Source organism: Notothenia coriiceps, unplaced genomic scaffold, assembly GCF_000735185.1.
Source record: "Notothenia coriiceps isolate Sejong01 unplaced genomic scaffold, NC01 NC01_scaffold00035483, whole genome shotgun sequence".
Lineage (NCBI taxonomy): Eukaryota > Metazoa > Chordata > Actinopteri > Perciformes > Nototheniidae > Notothenia > Notothenia coriiceps.
In genome coordinates this window covers 15,205-31,684 of record NW_011368184.1, presented here as the reverse complement: position 1 = coordinate 31,684, position 16,480 = coordinate 15,205, and the positions used below count along the sequence as shown (strand labels likewise).

At 40.3% G+C, this 16,480-nt stretch overlaps 2 protein-coding genes across 2 annotated transcripts in view; both read left to right on the top strand.

Moving 5' to 3' along the window:
• Window positions 1–506: 506 nt before the first annotated feature.
• LOC104962944 (solute carrier family 12 member 9-like) lies at window positions 507–5,635 on the top strand. The gene is made up of 8 exons (XM_010791458.1): window positions 507–933; window positions 1,078–1,212; window positions 1,746–1,883; window positions 1,976–2,278; window positions 2,631–2,738; window positions 3,234–3,345; window positions 4,003–4,160; window positions 5,468–5,635. Exons 1-8 carry the CDS (start codon window positions 735–737, stop codon window positions 5,587–5,589), a joined length of 1,275 nt encoding a protein of 424 aa, XP_010789760.1. The 5' UTR covers window positions 507–734; the 3' UTR covers window positions 5,590–5,635.
• Window positions 5,636–11,337: 5,702 nt separating this feature from the next.
• The window catches only part of LOC104962945 (guanine nucleotide-binding protein G(I)/G(S)/G(T) subunit beta-2-like), a 13,733-nt gene continuing 8,590 nt past the window's right edge, over window positions 11,338–16,480 (top strand). Inside the window, 5 exon segments of the mRNA XM_010791459.1 lie at window positions 11,338–12,052; window positions 13,766–13,844; window positions 13,950–13,988; window positions 14,478–14,584; window positions 15,685–15,778. Of these exon segments, the coding sequence (XP_010789761.1) occupies window positions 13,788–13,844; window positions 13,950–13,988; window positions 14,478–14,584; window positions 15,685–15,778 (297 nt within the window). The 5' untranslated portion in view covers window positions 11,338–12,052; window positions 13,766–13,787.

Below are 16,480 nucleotides of genomic sequence, written 5' to 3'. Positions count from 1 at the left end.
TTGAACATTAAAACATGGAAACATGTCACATTAGAGACACTAAATAATAATATGAACCTGGAAATTAGCATAAAATGTCTTCTTTAAAAATAAGCACTTTGTTTTACATGAAGGTGGAAGCTTTCATGAGGGAGTGCATATGATTATCTCCAATTATACAGTAGCGTGCTGTAAAGGTTAAAAACATAACTTTGGGTGAGAAAGCAAACGGGTCTCTTTGTGGCTTGTTGCTACATTTGAATTGAAACAGAAACAAATACATTGAGGATTATTTGTAACACTTACATACTTTTCTGTGAGACTAATAAATGGTCTCACTTTGTCCATAAGGGGAAAAGGAGACCTGGGCATGGGAGATTCATTATGTAATACATTTTCTTCTGGGGCCTTTTTTCAAACTTTCATTTACAAACTTTCAAGGCAAAATGTTACAGGCAATAACTTCAATTGGTGCTAATACAGTATAGATATGAAATAAGATACACATCTTACAAAAAACGTAATAATTATGTAATAACATAAATATGTCTAATAATAATAATAATAAAATTGTCTGGGTGTCTTTTCCTTCGTGTAATGAAGTGATTTTACAGAAGTTTTAGGATAATTCTTCCGTCCAGTGATGTGAAAAACAAGCATGTTAGATTCTTAGCCTTTGAAGAGTTGAGTCACATCTGTTTAAAACCGGTCCTCATTCATTTACTTGTAACAGGGTAAGCAGTCTCATCTCAACCATGTCAAACGAACGCACCCCCCTGATGACCTCGGGGGTCTGCGGTCTGGCGGTGACCGCATGCGGCGGGAAGTCGGACGCGACCCCTGAATCCGACTCTGGCACGCCAACAGTAGACCCGCGGAAACTGAACACCTTTTTCGGTGTGATGGTGCCGACCATCCTCTCCATGTTCAGTATCGTGCTGTTCCTGAGAACCGGTGAGCGATCATGCGTGTGTGTGCAGAGATCTGAAAAAGCAGTTTTGGGTGGTAGACAGTGGGTGTTTGTATGAGTCCCTCACAATATAACTGAGTCATTGTGCTGTACAGTGGTGACTAACGCTGATGTGATCTCTCCTGCAGGGTTCGTGGTCGGTCACGCGGGGCTGTTGCAGGGTCTATTAATGGTGATTGTGGCGTACACGATCGTATCTCTCACAATACTGTCCATCTGTGCCATTTCCACCAACGGCGCTATACAAGGTGGTGGTGCCTACTGTATCCTTAGAGACCCAACGGTTGCTTTTTCAAGAGTGTTAGTTATGTTTTTCCAACAGATTCACTTATTTCAGGTGAAACATCAATCTTAAAAGGGCCTTATTATGCATTTTGGGCTTTTCCCTTTCCTGTAGGGTGTTATATAGGTTTGTGTGGATGTAAATGGTCGGCAAAGGCTGAAATCCCAAAGTTCCATAGCTGCCTGAAACGACTCGATTGGGCTCCTTTGTTTACTTCCATAACATAGTAACCGCACATAGTGACCTCGCATAGTAACGTGCTTCTACTGGCAAGCGCTTAAACACATCGTACGTGATAGGCTAAAGGGCAGGACATTACTAAAAGGTTGACCAATCCCAACAGAGCCGGCCAGCTAACCAATCAGAGCAGACTGGGCTCTGGTTTCAGACAGAGGGTGAAAAGAGGTGCTGCAGCATGGAGACATGTCACAGAAGAGACACAGAATAAAAATATGAACCTGAAAATTAGCATAACATGTCATAACAACATCAACCTTAACTAAATGTGCTCAGATATGATAAGTCGCTCTCTGGGCCCGGAGTTTGGAGGAAGCATCGGATTGATGTTCTTCTTGGCCAAAGTGTGTGCGTGTGGAGAATACGTTCTTGGCCTTGTGGAGGCGATACTTGACATATTCGGCTCTGATCCTGGTATGTTTTTGGTTCTGTTCCTCCACCTTTTTCCTTTTATGACTTGCTTTTTAATGTGAGTACTCTCAGTTGGTCTTCTCCCTGTGTTATAGAGTCGTCGGTGTCTCAGGGGGTGCGGGTGCTTCCTCAGGGTTACTGGTATGGAGTGCTGTACTCCTCAGTGGTTCTTCTGCTGTGTCTGCTCGTGTGTCTGGTTGGCGCCAAAATCTACTCCCGCACCTCCTTCGTCATCCTGATCTTGGTCACCGTGTCCTTGCTGTCCATTTTCATCAGTTCTGTGGCGGTCAAACCTCATGATATCATCATCACTCACAAGGGATCGGGCAACGAGACCCTCCGATACAACGCCAGCTACACGGGCTTCAGCGTCACCACTCTGAGGAACAACCTGGGCTGTGAGTGTCGGACCGTGATGTTTAGTTTAGTTGTTTATAGTGTCGTGGACAGTCCCCATTGATCAACAAAGAACAATAAATAGGGCAGCTTTAGCCGACATTGCACATTTCCAGCTGTTTTCCCCGGCCAGACGGTAACAGACACCTTTTTAAAATCACAATACATCAACAGCATTAGTTATAAAGAAAGGATGAAAGACAAGTAGATACAGGCGAAAGGATAAAAGAGAAAAATGAAACACTACATACATGTGGGTTTTAAGGATGTGAAACTACAAACACAACTGAAGCTACATTTAGAAGCACCTATTAAAGGTTTCTCTGTTGTTCCTCTTTTTGTTCCCGACTGCAGCTGGTTACTCTTTGGACTACAGCACCAACTCTGTCATGTCCTTTTCCACCGTGTTTGCCGTCATGTTCACCTGCTGCACCGGGATTATGGCCGGAGCCAACATGTCAGGTATAAGCTTGGTGTTATTTTCGAAGTTTAATCACATTGGAGAATGAACGCTGCAAATGCCCCAGGTGGAATTTTTAGCTGGAGTTTTTTTCCATTATCGAAACGCTTCTTTTATCTTTTAGAATTATATGTAGAGCTGCAATAATTTGACTTGTCAATTGACAAACAGGATCATGCAGAAAAGTTACACTTTTTATTCACAAAAGCTGAAACAAAGTGCTTCACAAACCAGAAACATAAACTATTAATAAACAACAACAACTCTAACCTCCCTCTGTTGTTTCAAAATATAATTAAAAGGCCAGTACATAAAGACCTGGGGGTACTAGAGGGTTCAAATGTTAAAAGCATATCAGATAAATGAGGGCCAAGACCATTAAAAAAAAAAACATAAAAATCAATATGTCTACCACAATCACAACTCAGTAACTACGCATTGCACACACTATCGTGCAAACCCTGATGTTTGTTCTCACTCTGCATGTTTTTCTGTAGGAGACCTGAAGACTCCGAGTATCTCCATCCCTAAAGGCACCATCGTGGCCGTCTTCTACACCTTCGTAGTCTACGTCCTCCTCTTCCTCCTGGTGGGCGCCACCTGTGACAGGTCAGAAGTGCTTCATAATAATGTCTGAACTGGGTTGGGGAGGGTACGTTTTTAAATATACTCCATTACAATTACGTGATTTTTTTTACTTAAGTATGTTAGGTAAGACAACAGAGCAATGTGACCTTAGAAAAGAAGAAACCAAGAATCAAAAATAATTGTATTTATAGGAAAACCTGCCTTTCACTCAGCATATTCAGGCAGAAGCCGACACACCAACAATGAAACACATGAGCACATACTACAGTTTAAAAAAGCAGAAATAAAATCTGAGCTGACAGAAAATTCTACGTTTTGGTTTAATACACAAGCTCACTGAATAATAAACAGAACAAATGAACCAAAGAAAAAAACATATAGCAGATTCAGGCAGTAGGCGTATATATTCACACTTCAAATATTACCCTACTGAACAGTACAGCTAACAAAGGAGAAATACAATGCTCCTTTTACAACTAACACTACATGCTATTTTTAGTTTGTAGTCCGGCTAGTAATCCCCAATTTCTTTGAAATATAAATTATCTGATTATGTATTTTCTAATGTAGCTTTTTTTCTGTAACCTTAATACCGTTGCATGTAATCCGTTACTCCTAAATCTGATGCATTAAAAAGAGGTCAACAATCAAATAAGCAGACGTTTGTTTCCTCTTTAGGACCCTGCTGATCCAGGATTATGGGTTCCTCCAGAGGATTAGCATCTGGTCTCCGTTAGTCACCGTTGGGATATACTGCGCCTCTCTTTCAGCGGCGATGTGCTCCATGATCGGGGCGTCCCGCATCCTCCACGCTCTCGCTCTGGATCAGCTCTTTGGTAGGTGTTTCTCACCATACTGTATATACTTCCAGTTTGGACACACCTTCACATCTCTATTTTATTTCATTTTGTTCTATATTGTAGATTAATACTGAAGACATCAAAACTATAAAAGAACACCTTTGGAATTATCTAGTAAAAAAAGTGTTAAAAAATCCAGAATATGATTTTTATTTTAGATTCTTCAAAGTTGTCCCGTTTGCCTTGATGACAGCTTTGCACACTCTTGGCTTCTCTCAGTCAGCTTCATGAGGTCGTCACCTGGAATGGTTTTCAATGAACACGTGTGCCTTGTCAAGAGTCCATTTGTGGAATTACTCTTAATGTGTTTGAGACCATCAGTTGTGTTGTGCAGAGGTGGTACTGTATATATTATTATTATTATTATTATTATAATAATACTACATTTGATTTTTAAAGCGCTTTTCCTGGTGCTCAAAGACACTTTACATAAAATCAGAAACAGTACAAACAAACAGTAGTCCAAATCCAAGTGCGAGTAAAGTGGGTTGTTGATCAGCTAGGGTGAATAAGTGAGTTTTGAGAGATTTATTTTTGAAGGATTCAAGAGGGTTGGCCTTTCAGATTTGACTGAGTTCTATATATACGTTTTTTTCACTTTGTTTATTGGGTTTTTTCAACAGCATACAGTTGTTCCATCAGAGCATGTATCAAAAGTAGGTAAACACATCTTCACTTTATAGAAAAATAGGTGGAGTAACAATGTGAATACTGCTTAACACCAGGGTAAACACAATCCCACACAGACAGAAGACAAACAAACAGACAAACAAAAAAATAAAGAAATAAAAAGAAAATAGTCAGCTAAAACAAAAATGTCAATAATAAACAATAAATGTCAGTATGGCAGCACCTCTTCCCCGTGACAACCCGTCCAGTGTTGGGACCCCTCAAAAGTGCAAAAGTTTAATCAGGAACGATTGGGAAATGTATCCATATTTTCCTAAACTGATTTTGTCACACCCTGGCTCAAGGACGGACAAAAGAAGGAGACCACACATGATTCATATCCAATTAAAGTACATTAATTTAAAGAAACTAAGTTAACTATGAAGTCAGTTAATCAGTAATGTGTGTGGGTGTGTACTACACACTGCATCAGTATATAAAGCAAAGACAAACAAACCTAGATCCAGTAGAGCCAAGCAACCCAAGAGCAGAGACTTACTTGTAGCTGAGCAGTCAACCAAAATGGCTAACCAGGGAATTGGGTCTGAGGCCTAGAGGGCCGTCACAATATCCATCTTCTCCAGTCTTCTAACAGCTGATTATTTCCCTCTCAGGTCTGCCTTTAGCTCCAGCTACCATCACATCGAGCTCTGGAAATCCCTGGGTGGCCGTGTTGTACACCTGGGGACTCGCACAGGTGAGTTCATGTGACCTGCTGTGTAGTTTTTTTATTTAGTTATTAAAGTTTTTATTTATGAACGTATACAGAAACGCATACAGAAAGAGGAAGGTCAGGCTACAAAACATGTTAGGTAAGTGCAGGGGTGCAGATAGTGGGGGGGGATACGTATATATATATATATATATGTTTTGATTTTTTTGTAAAAAAAATGTTCAATATATATTTGTTCACATAGTCGTTGTAATATGCGTGTAATGTAATATATAGGTTACTTTTACTTATTGTCTACATTTTTATTTCCTCAAACGCCTTAATAAATGATCCTTCTTGCACTCAAAGGTAAATACCAATTCATGTGTTAATCCATATACATACGTACATTGTATTATATTTGATCTTGAAACAGTTCTCACCTGCGCCCCTGGTTAAGTTGTCCAGAGGCCTGTACTACGAAGCTGGAGTTTCGCTTAGCCGGCTAACTTCAGGGAAAGCTCGGGCTTTCCGGTCCTATGACGCTGGTTCTCTTTTTAGCAGGCTAGATCTCCATGGTAACTTATGCTGTGCAGCTAACCTGCCCGGGAGCAGGTTAGGTTGCAGACTAGTTGCAGACTAAGAGCTCAACTCAGTGAAAGCACTGCCTGCTGACCAATCAGAGCTCAGTGTGCGGAGTTTAAAGCGATCAAGTCATATTANCCTAAAATGGCCTTTTTCTCTTGTCCCAGCTTCTTGGTGAACAACTTGCATGTCAAATATAACATTTAAAATAGGGTTTTTATTTACTTGTGTTGTTATAATAACAACACAAGTAAATAAAAACCCTATTTTAAATGTTATATTTGACATGCAAGTTGTTCACCAAGAAGCTGGGACAAGAGAAAAAGGCCATTTTAGGGGATGTTCGAGAGCTATTTGATATTTTAAATAATATTTTTAAACCACTTTTTCTACAACTTTATATGCATCTTGTCTCAAGACAAGTATATTAAACACAACAAGTGCATGTTTTAGCTTTTTGGGCATGGATTATTTGATTTTCTGTATATGTGGGACATGAAATGTCCTCCAATTCTGGAATGATCCTTTTACTGTAACCTATTCAGTTAGGAACTTCCCTTTTTCGCACCACCTTACTGCGAAAAATACAAAAAAGAAACCAGAGAAAGCGTGTGAGTGATGTTTGCGAGTCGCTCTTCTTAATAAAGCTGCAGCTCACACCTCAGGCTGGTATTTGCAGTCACCTGATTCACAGCTGCTTGTCTGATTTTACATGTGCACATCCCAGCTGAGCAGCCTGAGCATGCCCCGCTGTGCCCAGGTGACCTGGGCTGTTTCCTTCTCTTTAAGATGTGACTTTGTCATTCTTTTCTCAAGGAGACTTCATAACTGAAGCTGTTGACAAAGTCAACTGTGTAATTAGCTGCATGAATCACATGATGGGGAAACTTGAACTCAGACAAAGGTTTTAAAACATGATTTTTCATGAAGGAGCATAACATCATAATTATCACATGGATCACACACTCATGTAATTAAACCATTTTCACATCATTTGTAGCAAATATCTGTAAATATAAGTCCTTTAGTGCAAAAATGCCAAAAACTTAAGATGCTCAGAAGTGTCAATGTTTTGCTTTTAATGACATTGTGCTAGACTTTTGGTTGGATAAGGAACTGGAGGGGCATTTCATTGACTATAATAAATAATCTTCAAGATGTATGAAAATATCCATAAAATACTGTAGAAATATGCATTTCTATCCACCACTGGGTCACCAAAAGTATACTTATAATCTTTCAATGGATTGGCTGTTCTGTATTTTTTCCCTAGTTGCACATTAACACGTCTGGAGTAAAATTAAAACACTTTACCCCATTATGGGTAAGTGCATTTTCAGTGTTTTAAAAAGGGGATGTTGTATATGACAACTGTGTACACATTGATCTACATCCACGATAGTGTTGTTAGTTCCTTTTATTGACAGTGATGCTTTAAGTTGCACATGCTATTCATGCTGCACTGAGCTGATTTCTCTTGTGTTAATTCAGACGTCCTAAATCTAAATAATAAGGCCCTTTCATTGTCCACGCACCCCACTTTTGAAACAAGTCAGTTACCAAAATAAATCACCGATTCCGTCACTTTTACGTAGCATCAGGGTGGAGCAACTGCGGCATTACAACTTTACATCTTTAAACGATACAGAAGTGGTACAAATGTGAATTAATAATACGCCACAACAGTCGCGGTTGCATCTTGGGTAAATGTTTGTTTACGTTTTAGGCTCTCGGTCAGGAAGGGGTGCCAGTCATAAAACTACACAGCCGATGTGAAGTGCTCGTGCAGGGTGTCATTCATAAAGCAACATCCAGGACATTTAGCACCAGACGCACCGTGTATCCGCTGAAACACCGAGGACAGTGAAACTTACCTCCCCTCACAGTTTCACACACTTCCTGCTTCTTGTTGGGGCTCCCTCCCTCTGGTTCTCCTCCCTATGTCTCTGGTAGTCTCTGTCCCGGGTCAGATGCGCAGTGGACGGTCAGATGTGACCAGAGCAGGCCGGTGGACATGACAGGACTGAGCTGTCCGGGAGTTATACTGTGAAAGATGTGCTGCCCAATAACAACACAGAAGACATGGCACGCCTCGTCCCCTTATTATTTGTTCAAAAGTGTCACGGGAGACCAGAAGCTGAACCATGTGACTGCCAAAAGGGGAGGGCAAAAACATCAACTGGTACTGCTTGTTTGAAATAACCACGCCCATTATGTTTAAATAAATTGTCACATCACAAATGTATTGATGACTTCCAATAAGTGCTCATTAAGTGGTTTTACAAGTTGTTAAGTCTGATGTACGCACTTAGAAAAAACATGTACACCAACTGTATGTGAGCATCAAGGCGTTGAAATACTGTGGGCTGACTGTAATGGCTCTTCTTCACAGCAGGGGGCACTACTGACGAGAGATGACGTCCATAGGAAGAGGATCAGAATATAACAGGACCTGAGATGACAAGTGAGGGTTACATCCATAAGAAATGTTACATGGAACAAGTACCTCTGTAGTTTTGATAGTACCATACACATCATGGTATGAACTATGGTAAATGACTTGCCTGTTGCTGTGGTTACTACTTCTTTGTTGACATCCAACTGGATTCGTCTTCTTCTTATTTACAGTAAAGACACTTGCATTGTCAAGCATTTGGACTACCTATGTTGTAAATGTGTTATCTTTTTAATGTACACACAACATCTATTGCACGTCTGTCCGTCCTGGGAGAGGGATCCTCCTCTGTTGCTCCCTCCAAGGTTTCTTCAATCTTCGTCCATTAACTGTGATCTGTCTTTGGGAGGGTTTCCTTGTACGGTGTGACATGTTGGGCTATATAAATAGACTTTGATTGATCTATTGATGATCCACCACATCAGGAAACAGTATGTGCTATGGAACAGGACCTATCAAATATACTGTGGATACACCATGGTACTGTCAAATATACCGTGGTCCTATCAAATATGCCATATGCACCATGATACTACTAAAATGTTTTATAAATACCATAGCATTGTCAAAAATACCATGGTACTTGTACGTGTAACAGTAGATACTGTAGAATGCAATGGTACATCAAATAAAATACTGGACTGAGGCAAATGAAGAATACTAACTTGATTTATTTGTATAATTTAACATGTTGAATTGAAACATAATATAACATACAATGGTAATACGATCTGAAGTACTGCAGAATTTTCCAATTTCTGAGTTACCATGGTAATACTATGGTATACAATGGTACGCATGATAGTGTACAATGGTAAAATGTGGGAAATGTTGTTTTATGTGCAAACAATTTGAAGTCTGTGTAAGCCTGCATCCATTCTGCTCCAGGAAAACACACAGAACTAAATCATAAACAAGGGCATGATATAGGGAGTATGATATTAATGTGTGAGGTTAAGGAGGGCAGGTTCTATTTACTTATCAGTTTACCAATTGTTGGTTAGCATCTCCACAATTTTACTTTGCAAGCTCTGCGGCAAATGGTTTCCATTACTCTGTAACGCTATAAGGCCAATGCTACACATGCAAAAGTGCAATATACTCTGGGCCCAAACATTTGCATAGAGAAATACAGTGTCAGGTTAATAACGTGCCTGTCTACTATCTTGACTGGTGCAACTTAACACAATAAATATTAGATTTGAATTTTTTGTTTAGAATATTTTACAATAACAAAGTGAGATTCACAGACAGATAGATGGATAGATAGATAGATAGAGAGATAGAATGAGAGAGAGAGAGAGAGAGAGAGAGAGAGAGAGAGAGAGAGAGAGAGAGAGAGAGAGAGAGATAGAAGATAGAGAGAGAGAGAGAGAGAGAGAGAGAGAGAGAGAGAGAGAGAGAGAGAGAGAGAGAGAGAGAGAGAGAGAGAGAGAGAGAGAGAGAGAGAGATAGATAGATAGATAGATAGATAGATAGATAGATAGATAGATAGATAGATAGATAAAGATATGGAGAGATAGAGAGATCAACAGAATAACAGTAATATTGGGTGAATTTCTGAATTACATCCAATCCAATTCATTTAATATGCATTACTTCCCATCTAAAAATCTCCCCAAGGCTCGAGACTCACTGAGGGAATCAGTTTCAGTACACAGTAGAGAAAGTGCAAGATGTCACCTGATCCAAACATCAGGTCACCTGTTCATGCTCTGCTCTCTTGTTCATTTGACCTCCAAAATCACTGGAAAAGCCGGATGTAGGCCATTGAACTATATCTTCTAAAGCTTACTCATATGTATTCATAGTATTTAAACGCGTCAATAATTGTTTAAATATTTATACCTGCTCTATAGTGTATTCAATTTCTATACTACTGTGTTTTATACGTACTGTTCATTCTGTAAATACTACTCTTTATATCTGTCGTATGTACTATATTATACTATGAATAACACTGCACTTTACTGCTTCTTTCACACTTCTGTTTAGATGCTTACTGCATGTCGTTGTCTTAGTACGTGTACTCTGTGCAGTAACCATAGTGTTGAATATATTCTATTCTGTAAAGTGAAGAGGATACCAGAGATGGGAGAAGTACTCAGATCTTGTACTTGAGTAGTAGAAGTACCAGGGTGTAGGTATACTCTGTTACAAGTTAAACACCTGCATTCAAAATGTTAAAGTACTAAGCTATTAGCATCAAAATATACTTAAAGTACCTCATTCTGCAGATTGGTCCATTTCAGAATAATATATGTTTTACAATTATTCATCATTAAAGTGTTATCAAAGCTGGTAAAGGTGCAGCTAGTTTTAATGACTTTGTATACTGCAGGGTAGCTTGTGAATTTACTCCAGGTGGAACTAAAGTCTGATTTAACACTTGGTTATATTTCACATCATTATNACCTTGCAGCTTGTTTGAATGACTTTGTATACTGCAGGGTAGCTTGTGAATTTACTCCAGGTGGAACTAAAGTCTGATTTAACACTTGGTTATATTTCACATCATTATCATCCTAATCTGTAAAGCAACTAAAGGTATTAAATAAATGTAGTGGAGTAAAAGTACACCATTTACCTCTGAATTGTAGTGGAGTAGAAGTAGCATAAAATGGAAATACTCAAGTAAAGTACGAGTATCTAAAAATGGTACCTAAGTACAGTACTTGAGTACATCTACTTAGTTACTCTACACCACTGTTAATAGATGGGTGTGGTTGAAACATGCTTCATGCCCTGATTTGAGAACCCTTTTTTTGCAATCGCCCACCGCGTGATCTGCCTGTTTCTGAATGATGATATTCAGAGGAGAGAAAACAGGAACCGTGTGGATCTCTGACCGACATGCCTCTCATTACTGACAGAAAATACATGCAGTAGATCTTCTGATGGGATGGTTTCTTGCAGCCATTATCCTTTTCTAATGCTGTTATTCTCCTATGTGAGGCAGATCTTCCCTCAGTAATTCATTGTAGGCTCGGAGGCGGTTGTCCTGATGAAGTGTCGGCAGAGGGAGGAGGAAACCAAAGAGAGGAAGGAAACGAGGATAACGTCACAAGAAGCAGAATCGGAGTAAAACGGACTGAATAGTATTTAATGGACAGTGCTTGATGCGGGCCAGGGGACCGAGTTGCTCAATTGTGTTTGTTTACGTCGCATTTGGACAAAGATGTGTTTGTTAACTGATCGGGCGTGAAAAAAAAAAAACCTTTTCGAGGAGGAAACGGCAACACAGCAGCAGATTTCATCTTTTTTCAGCAGGCTCCACCACAGCAGAGAAATGGAAATGTGTGTAGCCCTCCTGCGTTTGCCTGTTCGCTGAAGGATTTGGAAATAGCCTAATCGTGACACACGGAGCTTTAAGTGGATCTCATTTTTTTTAATGAGCAGAAAAGACTAAATCCTCCAGCGGATTTTTTTTTTGTGGGGACGCTGCCTTCGGTTTTTTTTGTAACGGCAGAGGGGGAAAAAGCAGCAAATCATCGGGAGAATTAACAGGTAGCCACCCATTATGAAACGCTGTGACAGGCTGATGTAGGCCGGCCTATTGAGGGTAAGATGGCTGGGTGATGATGTGCCTATTCGTGGCATCATTTCGACTAAATTAATTTAGCTACATCCGCATTTTAGGAGCTGAGCATCTGAAACAAGATGTGGCCAAGGCCTTCCCTGATCAATATGTGATGTAGCATGCATTCACGGGGCCTGTCCTCCTATTTAAATACACTAGGACGAGTGTTAATGCTGCAGACGGTGAAATGAACATCGTTATGGAGCACATCCTATATATATTTATTGATATATATTTGGATCGAGGCTTCTTTCTTTTACTGCGGTTTTATTTCCGTGCGGAGCTCCCAGGCCTGCATGTGTTAACCTGGGATCTGCACCGTTTCTCTTGACATTAACATTTACTCTAACATACAGTGATGTGTGGGCTCTGCATCTCCTCCAGCTGCAGATGGAGGCAATGCCATGGTGGTGTAGCTCCACATCAGATGTGCATCTTGAAGGGGTGGGGCCAGTCACACTATGGCATCATGTTCTTTCTATCCTTGTGTTATAAAATATGCTCTTTAAAGGCCAGGACTCTGTAATCACAGCTTTATTCTAACCCCCCCTCATCAGCATCATCATGTATGCTCAGCTACTCGGCCATGCATCAGTGCAGGTGGAGTCTATATGATGTGTGTCTTTTTCTACCATTGGCATGACTTCAGCACAAATCTGCTCGCCCTCCAGTCGATGCTCGCAGGCGACAAAAACATGCCATCGAGCATCTGGCTGGACCCATCCAGGCCTGATCCTCTGATGCATCATCACCCCCCCTCAGCCTTTCTCCTCCTCATTGGCTAAATGAGCAGCTGTGCCAGGAGACTGAGACCCATGATGCACCCCTTTTGGCGTCCATTAGTGCCGTGTGATCCATCTGGTCGCAGGTCCCTCCAGGGAACAGTGACCTACTGTAGCTAATTGCTCTTCCTTTTCGCTGTGCACTGTATGCATGTTTGCTGAGGATTTGAATTGCTGCACAAATGCAAATAGAGGCTCCCTCTTTGAATGAGTAACTGTGCTCATATCAGGAACAGGATATGCTGACTTCATATTGGATGTGATGTACAGTATTTGCATGACCTCAGTTGGCCCGTAGCTAAATGAAACATCTCCTGCCATGTTCATTTGTAAGAAACCACAGCGTTCAGATGAGATGAAGATGAGTGTGTCCAGCATTAGCACAAGTTCTGACTTGACACACGACCTGTATAGTGTTACGCTCTCCCTCAGCCTCAAAGGGAGTGTTCGCTCAGTTTCTGCTGCCTGGTAGCGATGCTGGCTGCTCGATAGCAGCTTAGTCATTACAGATTATTCTCCCCAGTTTAACTAGGCATGGTTGCACAGCCGTAAACAGATTACAAGGTTTTTTCTCACTGTGTGGGTTCAGTAAACCTCAGAGATTAAAATGCATTTTTTATATCTAATTGTTTTGTTTTTTAATCTCAAATCAATGGCAGACTGTATTTTAAGTCATTTATTTTACTTAATTGATTAATTTTTGATGAAAGTGGACTCGTGGATTACGGGATTATGGCAGTATGAAACTATGCTAATCCGAAATTGGCCTCACTTATACATCTGCAGTTATTTGTATTAATTCCGAGATTATGCTCGATGTATATCAGAGTCTGATATTTGAACTCTTCCCACTAACAGGTGACAGCTTGAAAAATCCAAGATGAGTGAGTTGGAGCAACTTCGCCAGGAGGCTGAGCAGCTTAGGAACCAGATACGAGTAAATCAAATGTTTTTACAGTTTTTAATGTTAGTATAGATAATGCTGATATATTCACATGGTTTGAAATGTATTTGTTTCATCCTATGATCCCTTGTCTATTAGGATGCCAGGAAAGCATGTGGAGACTCAACCCTGACACAGGTAAGTGCAAATGATCCAGCTATCATGAATATCTATACATGTTTAAGGGAAGCTTGATTTTAGTGATAACCATTGGTTTGGTGACCATTAGTATGGAAACATGATACCTTAAACCAAAGGTAAAACTACATTTGGTTTTAAAGACCTTGAAGGTTAAAAAAATTGTACGCTATTGAATTTGGCATGCACAATTTGTAAAAAATACATGATGAGTTATTGTTATTTATACCGGCTCCCACCCACATTATCACCAGAGTAACATGAGGTTTAACCATTCATTTATAACATTCGTTTTTACATTTCTATGCATTCATATCATCTAACTTGGTATGACTTTCTTGATGTCCCTGTGCGGGGTTTTGTCCTCAGGTTTTCACCATTTTGTTAGAATCCCAAGTTTCACTCTGGACCTTGGAACTCAATTATCAATTAAAAAAGGATAGAGGGTGAAGGTGTAATTGTTTGATTAACCTCTGCTCTCTAACCCAGATAACTGCTGGTCTGGATCCTGTGGGGCGGATCCAGATGCGGACGAGGCGCACCCTCCGAGGCCATCTCGCTAAGATCTATGCCATGCACTGGGGCACTGACTCAAAGTAAGTCCATACTATACAGAACATATTCAACTATACGTTTATAATAAATTTAAATATACAACAGAGAAACAATACTTCATTTAATAACCTTACTGAACTGTAGCCTAAACTAGCTGTGCCTAAAAGTGTTAGTCTAAGCTAAATCTAAGCGAAGTCTTTGCCTGTTCACACTGTTCTTTGTGCTAATTAGCTAATGTTAGCATGCTAACACACACTGAATGGTGAAAATGGTAAATATTACACCTGATTCAGCATTTTGGAATTATCATTAGACAGATAATATTAGCATTTAGCTCCAAGTGATGGTTTTTTAACATGTTTGTAGCAGTTTTAGGTTCAGTACTATACACTACACTTAAAGGTGGGGTAGGTAAGTTTGAGAAACCGGCTCGAGATACACTTTTTGTTATATTCCATGGAATGCTCTTAACATCCCGATAGCAATGAATATCTGAAGTGCTTTGACAAAAAATCCATACAAAAATGTCATCTCTGGAAGCCGTAGTACTGTAAAAAGCACGACCAATCATTTTAGCCGGCCCGGCTAAAATAACTGGATGGCCTACCTGCCTGTCAGCCTTCCATCTGTGCGCAAACTTATCTCGTGTCCTCATTGGTCATGTGCGCGTTCGTGTGTGTTGGAGGAGGGGCTCTGTAAGGAAGTGGCAGATGTTTTCCGGCTGTGTATTTTCAAATTATAGCGCACTCGAGCTGGTTTCTGCAAAATTACCTACCCCACCTTTAAGATAACACAAAAGCTGTTGTTAGGCATTGTGTGGCCTTTACCCACACAATGTCTTGAGAGAGAGACATGTACCAACCGGGAAGAGACTCAAAATGACCTAAAAGAAACTACAAAAAAATATAAAAAGAGAACAGCTGCAAAGACAGCCAAAGGAAACAACCACAAAGGCCACAAACACACACAAAAAGAGGCTAACCTGCCCATGATCGGTGCTGAAATACATACGGTAAACCTTTCCATCTTTCTACATTTTGGCTGTACTAGTGGACTTGTCAATGTGGAAGACAGGTGTTTTAACTGAGAGTCAACAGTGTTATATGTCCTTTGACAGATAAGGTATGTTTGCTCTCCACAGGCTTCTGGTTAGTGCCTCTCAAGATGGAAAACTGATCGTGTGGGACAGCTACACCACTAACAAGGTAAAGTCAGCTGACTTATTCTGCTTATCGGCTGGATAAATAATCACACTCGGCCTCCGTTCCAACTGGAAATCCAAGTGGAGTAAAGTCCTTCTCTCTTAGGAGTGCGGTTTACTCATTTTGTAACCGATGCTGACATATTCTTGCATTTAATTTACAAGGGATATTGTGTTTTCAATGTTAACAAAACCTATGCTCTTATTAAAGGCGACCTATTATGCAGAATACACTTCTTCATGTCTCTTCTACATCAACATGTGTCCCCTCTGTGTAGAGAGACTCTGAAAGTTTCAGGAACAAAGATTCTCTCACTTTTTGTCCTGATCCATTTCTATAAAAACCTGTCTGAGAATGAGCTGATCCGATTTTGGCCACTTTATGATGTCATAACGATTTTTTGGCTTGTGTAACCATTAGCCAATCACCAACCAAGGTAACCCCCTCCCCCCTCTTATCACCTGAATCTCCTCCTAGAGCACCACTAGGCGCTTTCACACCGGAGTACTTTTCCCAGGGAATAGTTCCGATAGTTCCTGGGATTTTGCGTTCACCTTCATTTAATTCTTACCGCCGGTAGTTGTGTTTTGAAAAGACTCAAAATGCCCGCAACCAAATGTTAAAGCGGGTCGTTAGTCTTTAACCCTTGGAAAAAAAGGGGTCTTGCAGGGACGAGAAATGTCCCTGTCTTTTCCCCACTTTTCCAAGGGTTTTTTTCCAAGATCAAAAGGGCTA

What these genes read in the sequence shown, in the direction of transcription:
- LOC104962944 (XM_010791458.1), top strand. Translation starts at nt 735, where the DNA reads ATGTCAAACGAACGCACCCCCCTGATGACCTCGGGGGTCTGCGGTCTG. An exon ending in ACAAGGTGGTGGTGCCTACT is followed by an intron (nt 1,213 to 1,745) that starts GTATCCTTAGAG and finishes AAATGTGCTCAG; the next exon opens with ATATGATAAGTCGCTCTCTG. An exon ending in GGCCGGAGCCAACATGTCAG is followed by an intron (nt 2,739 to 3,233) that starts GTATAAGCTTGG and finishes GTTTTTCTGTAG; the next exon opens with GAGACCTGAAGACTCCGAGT.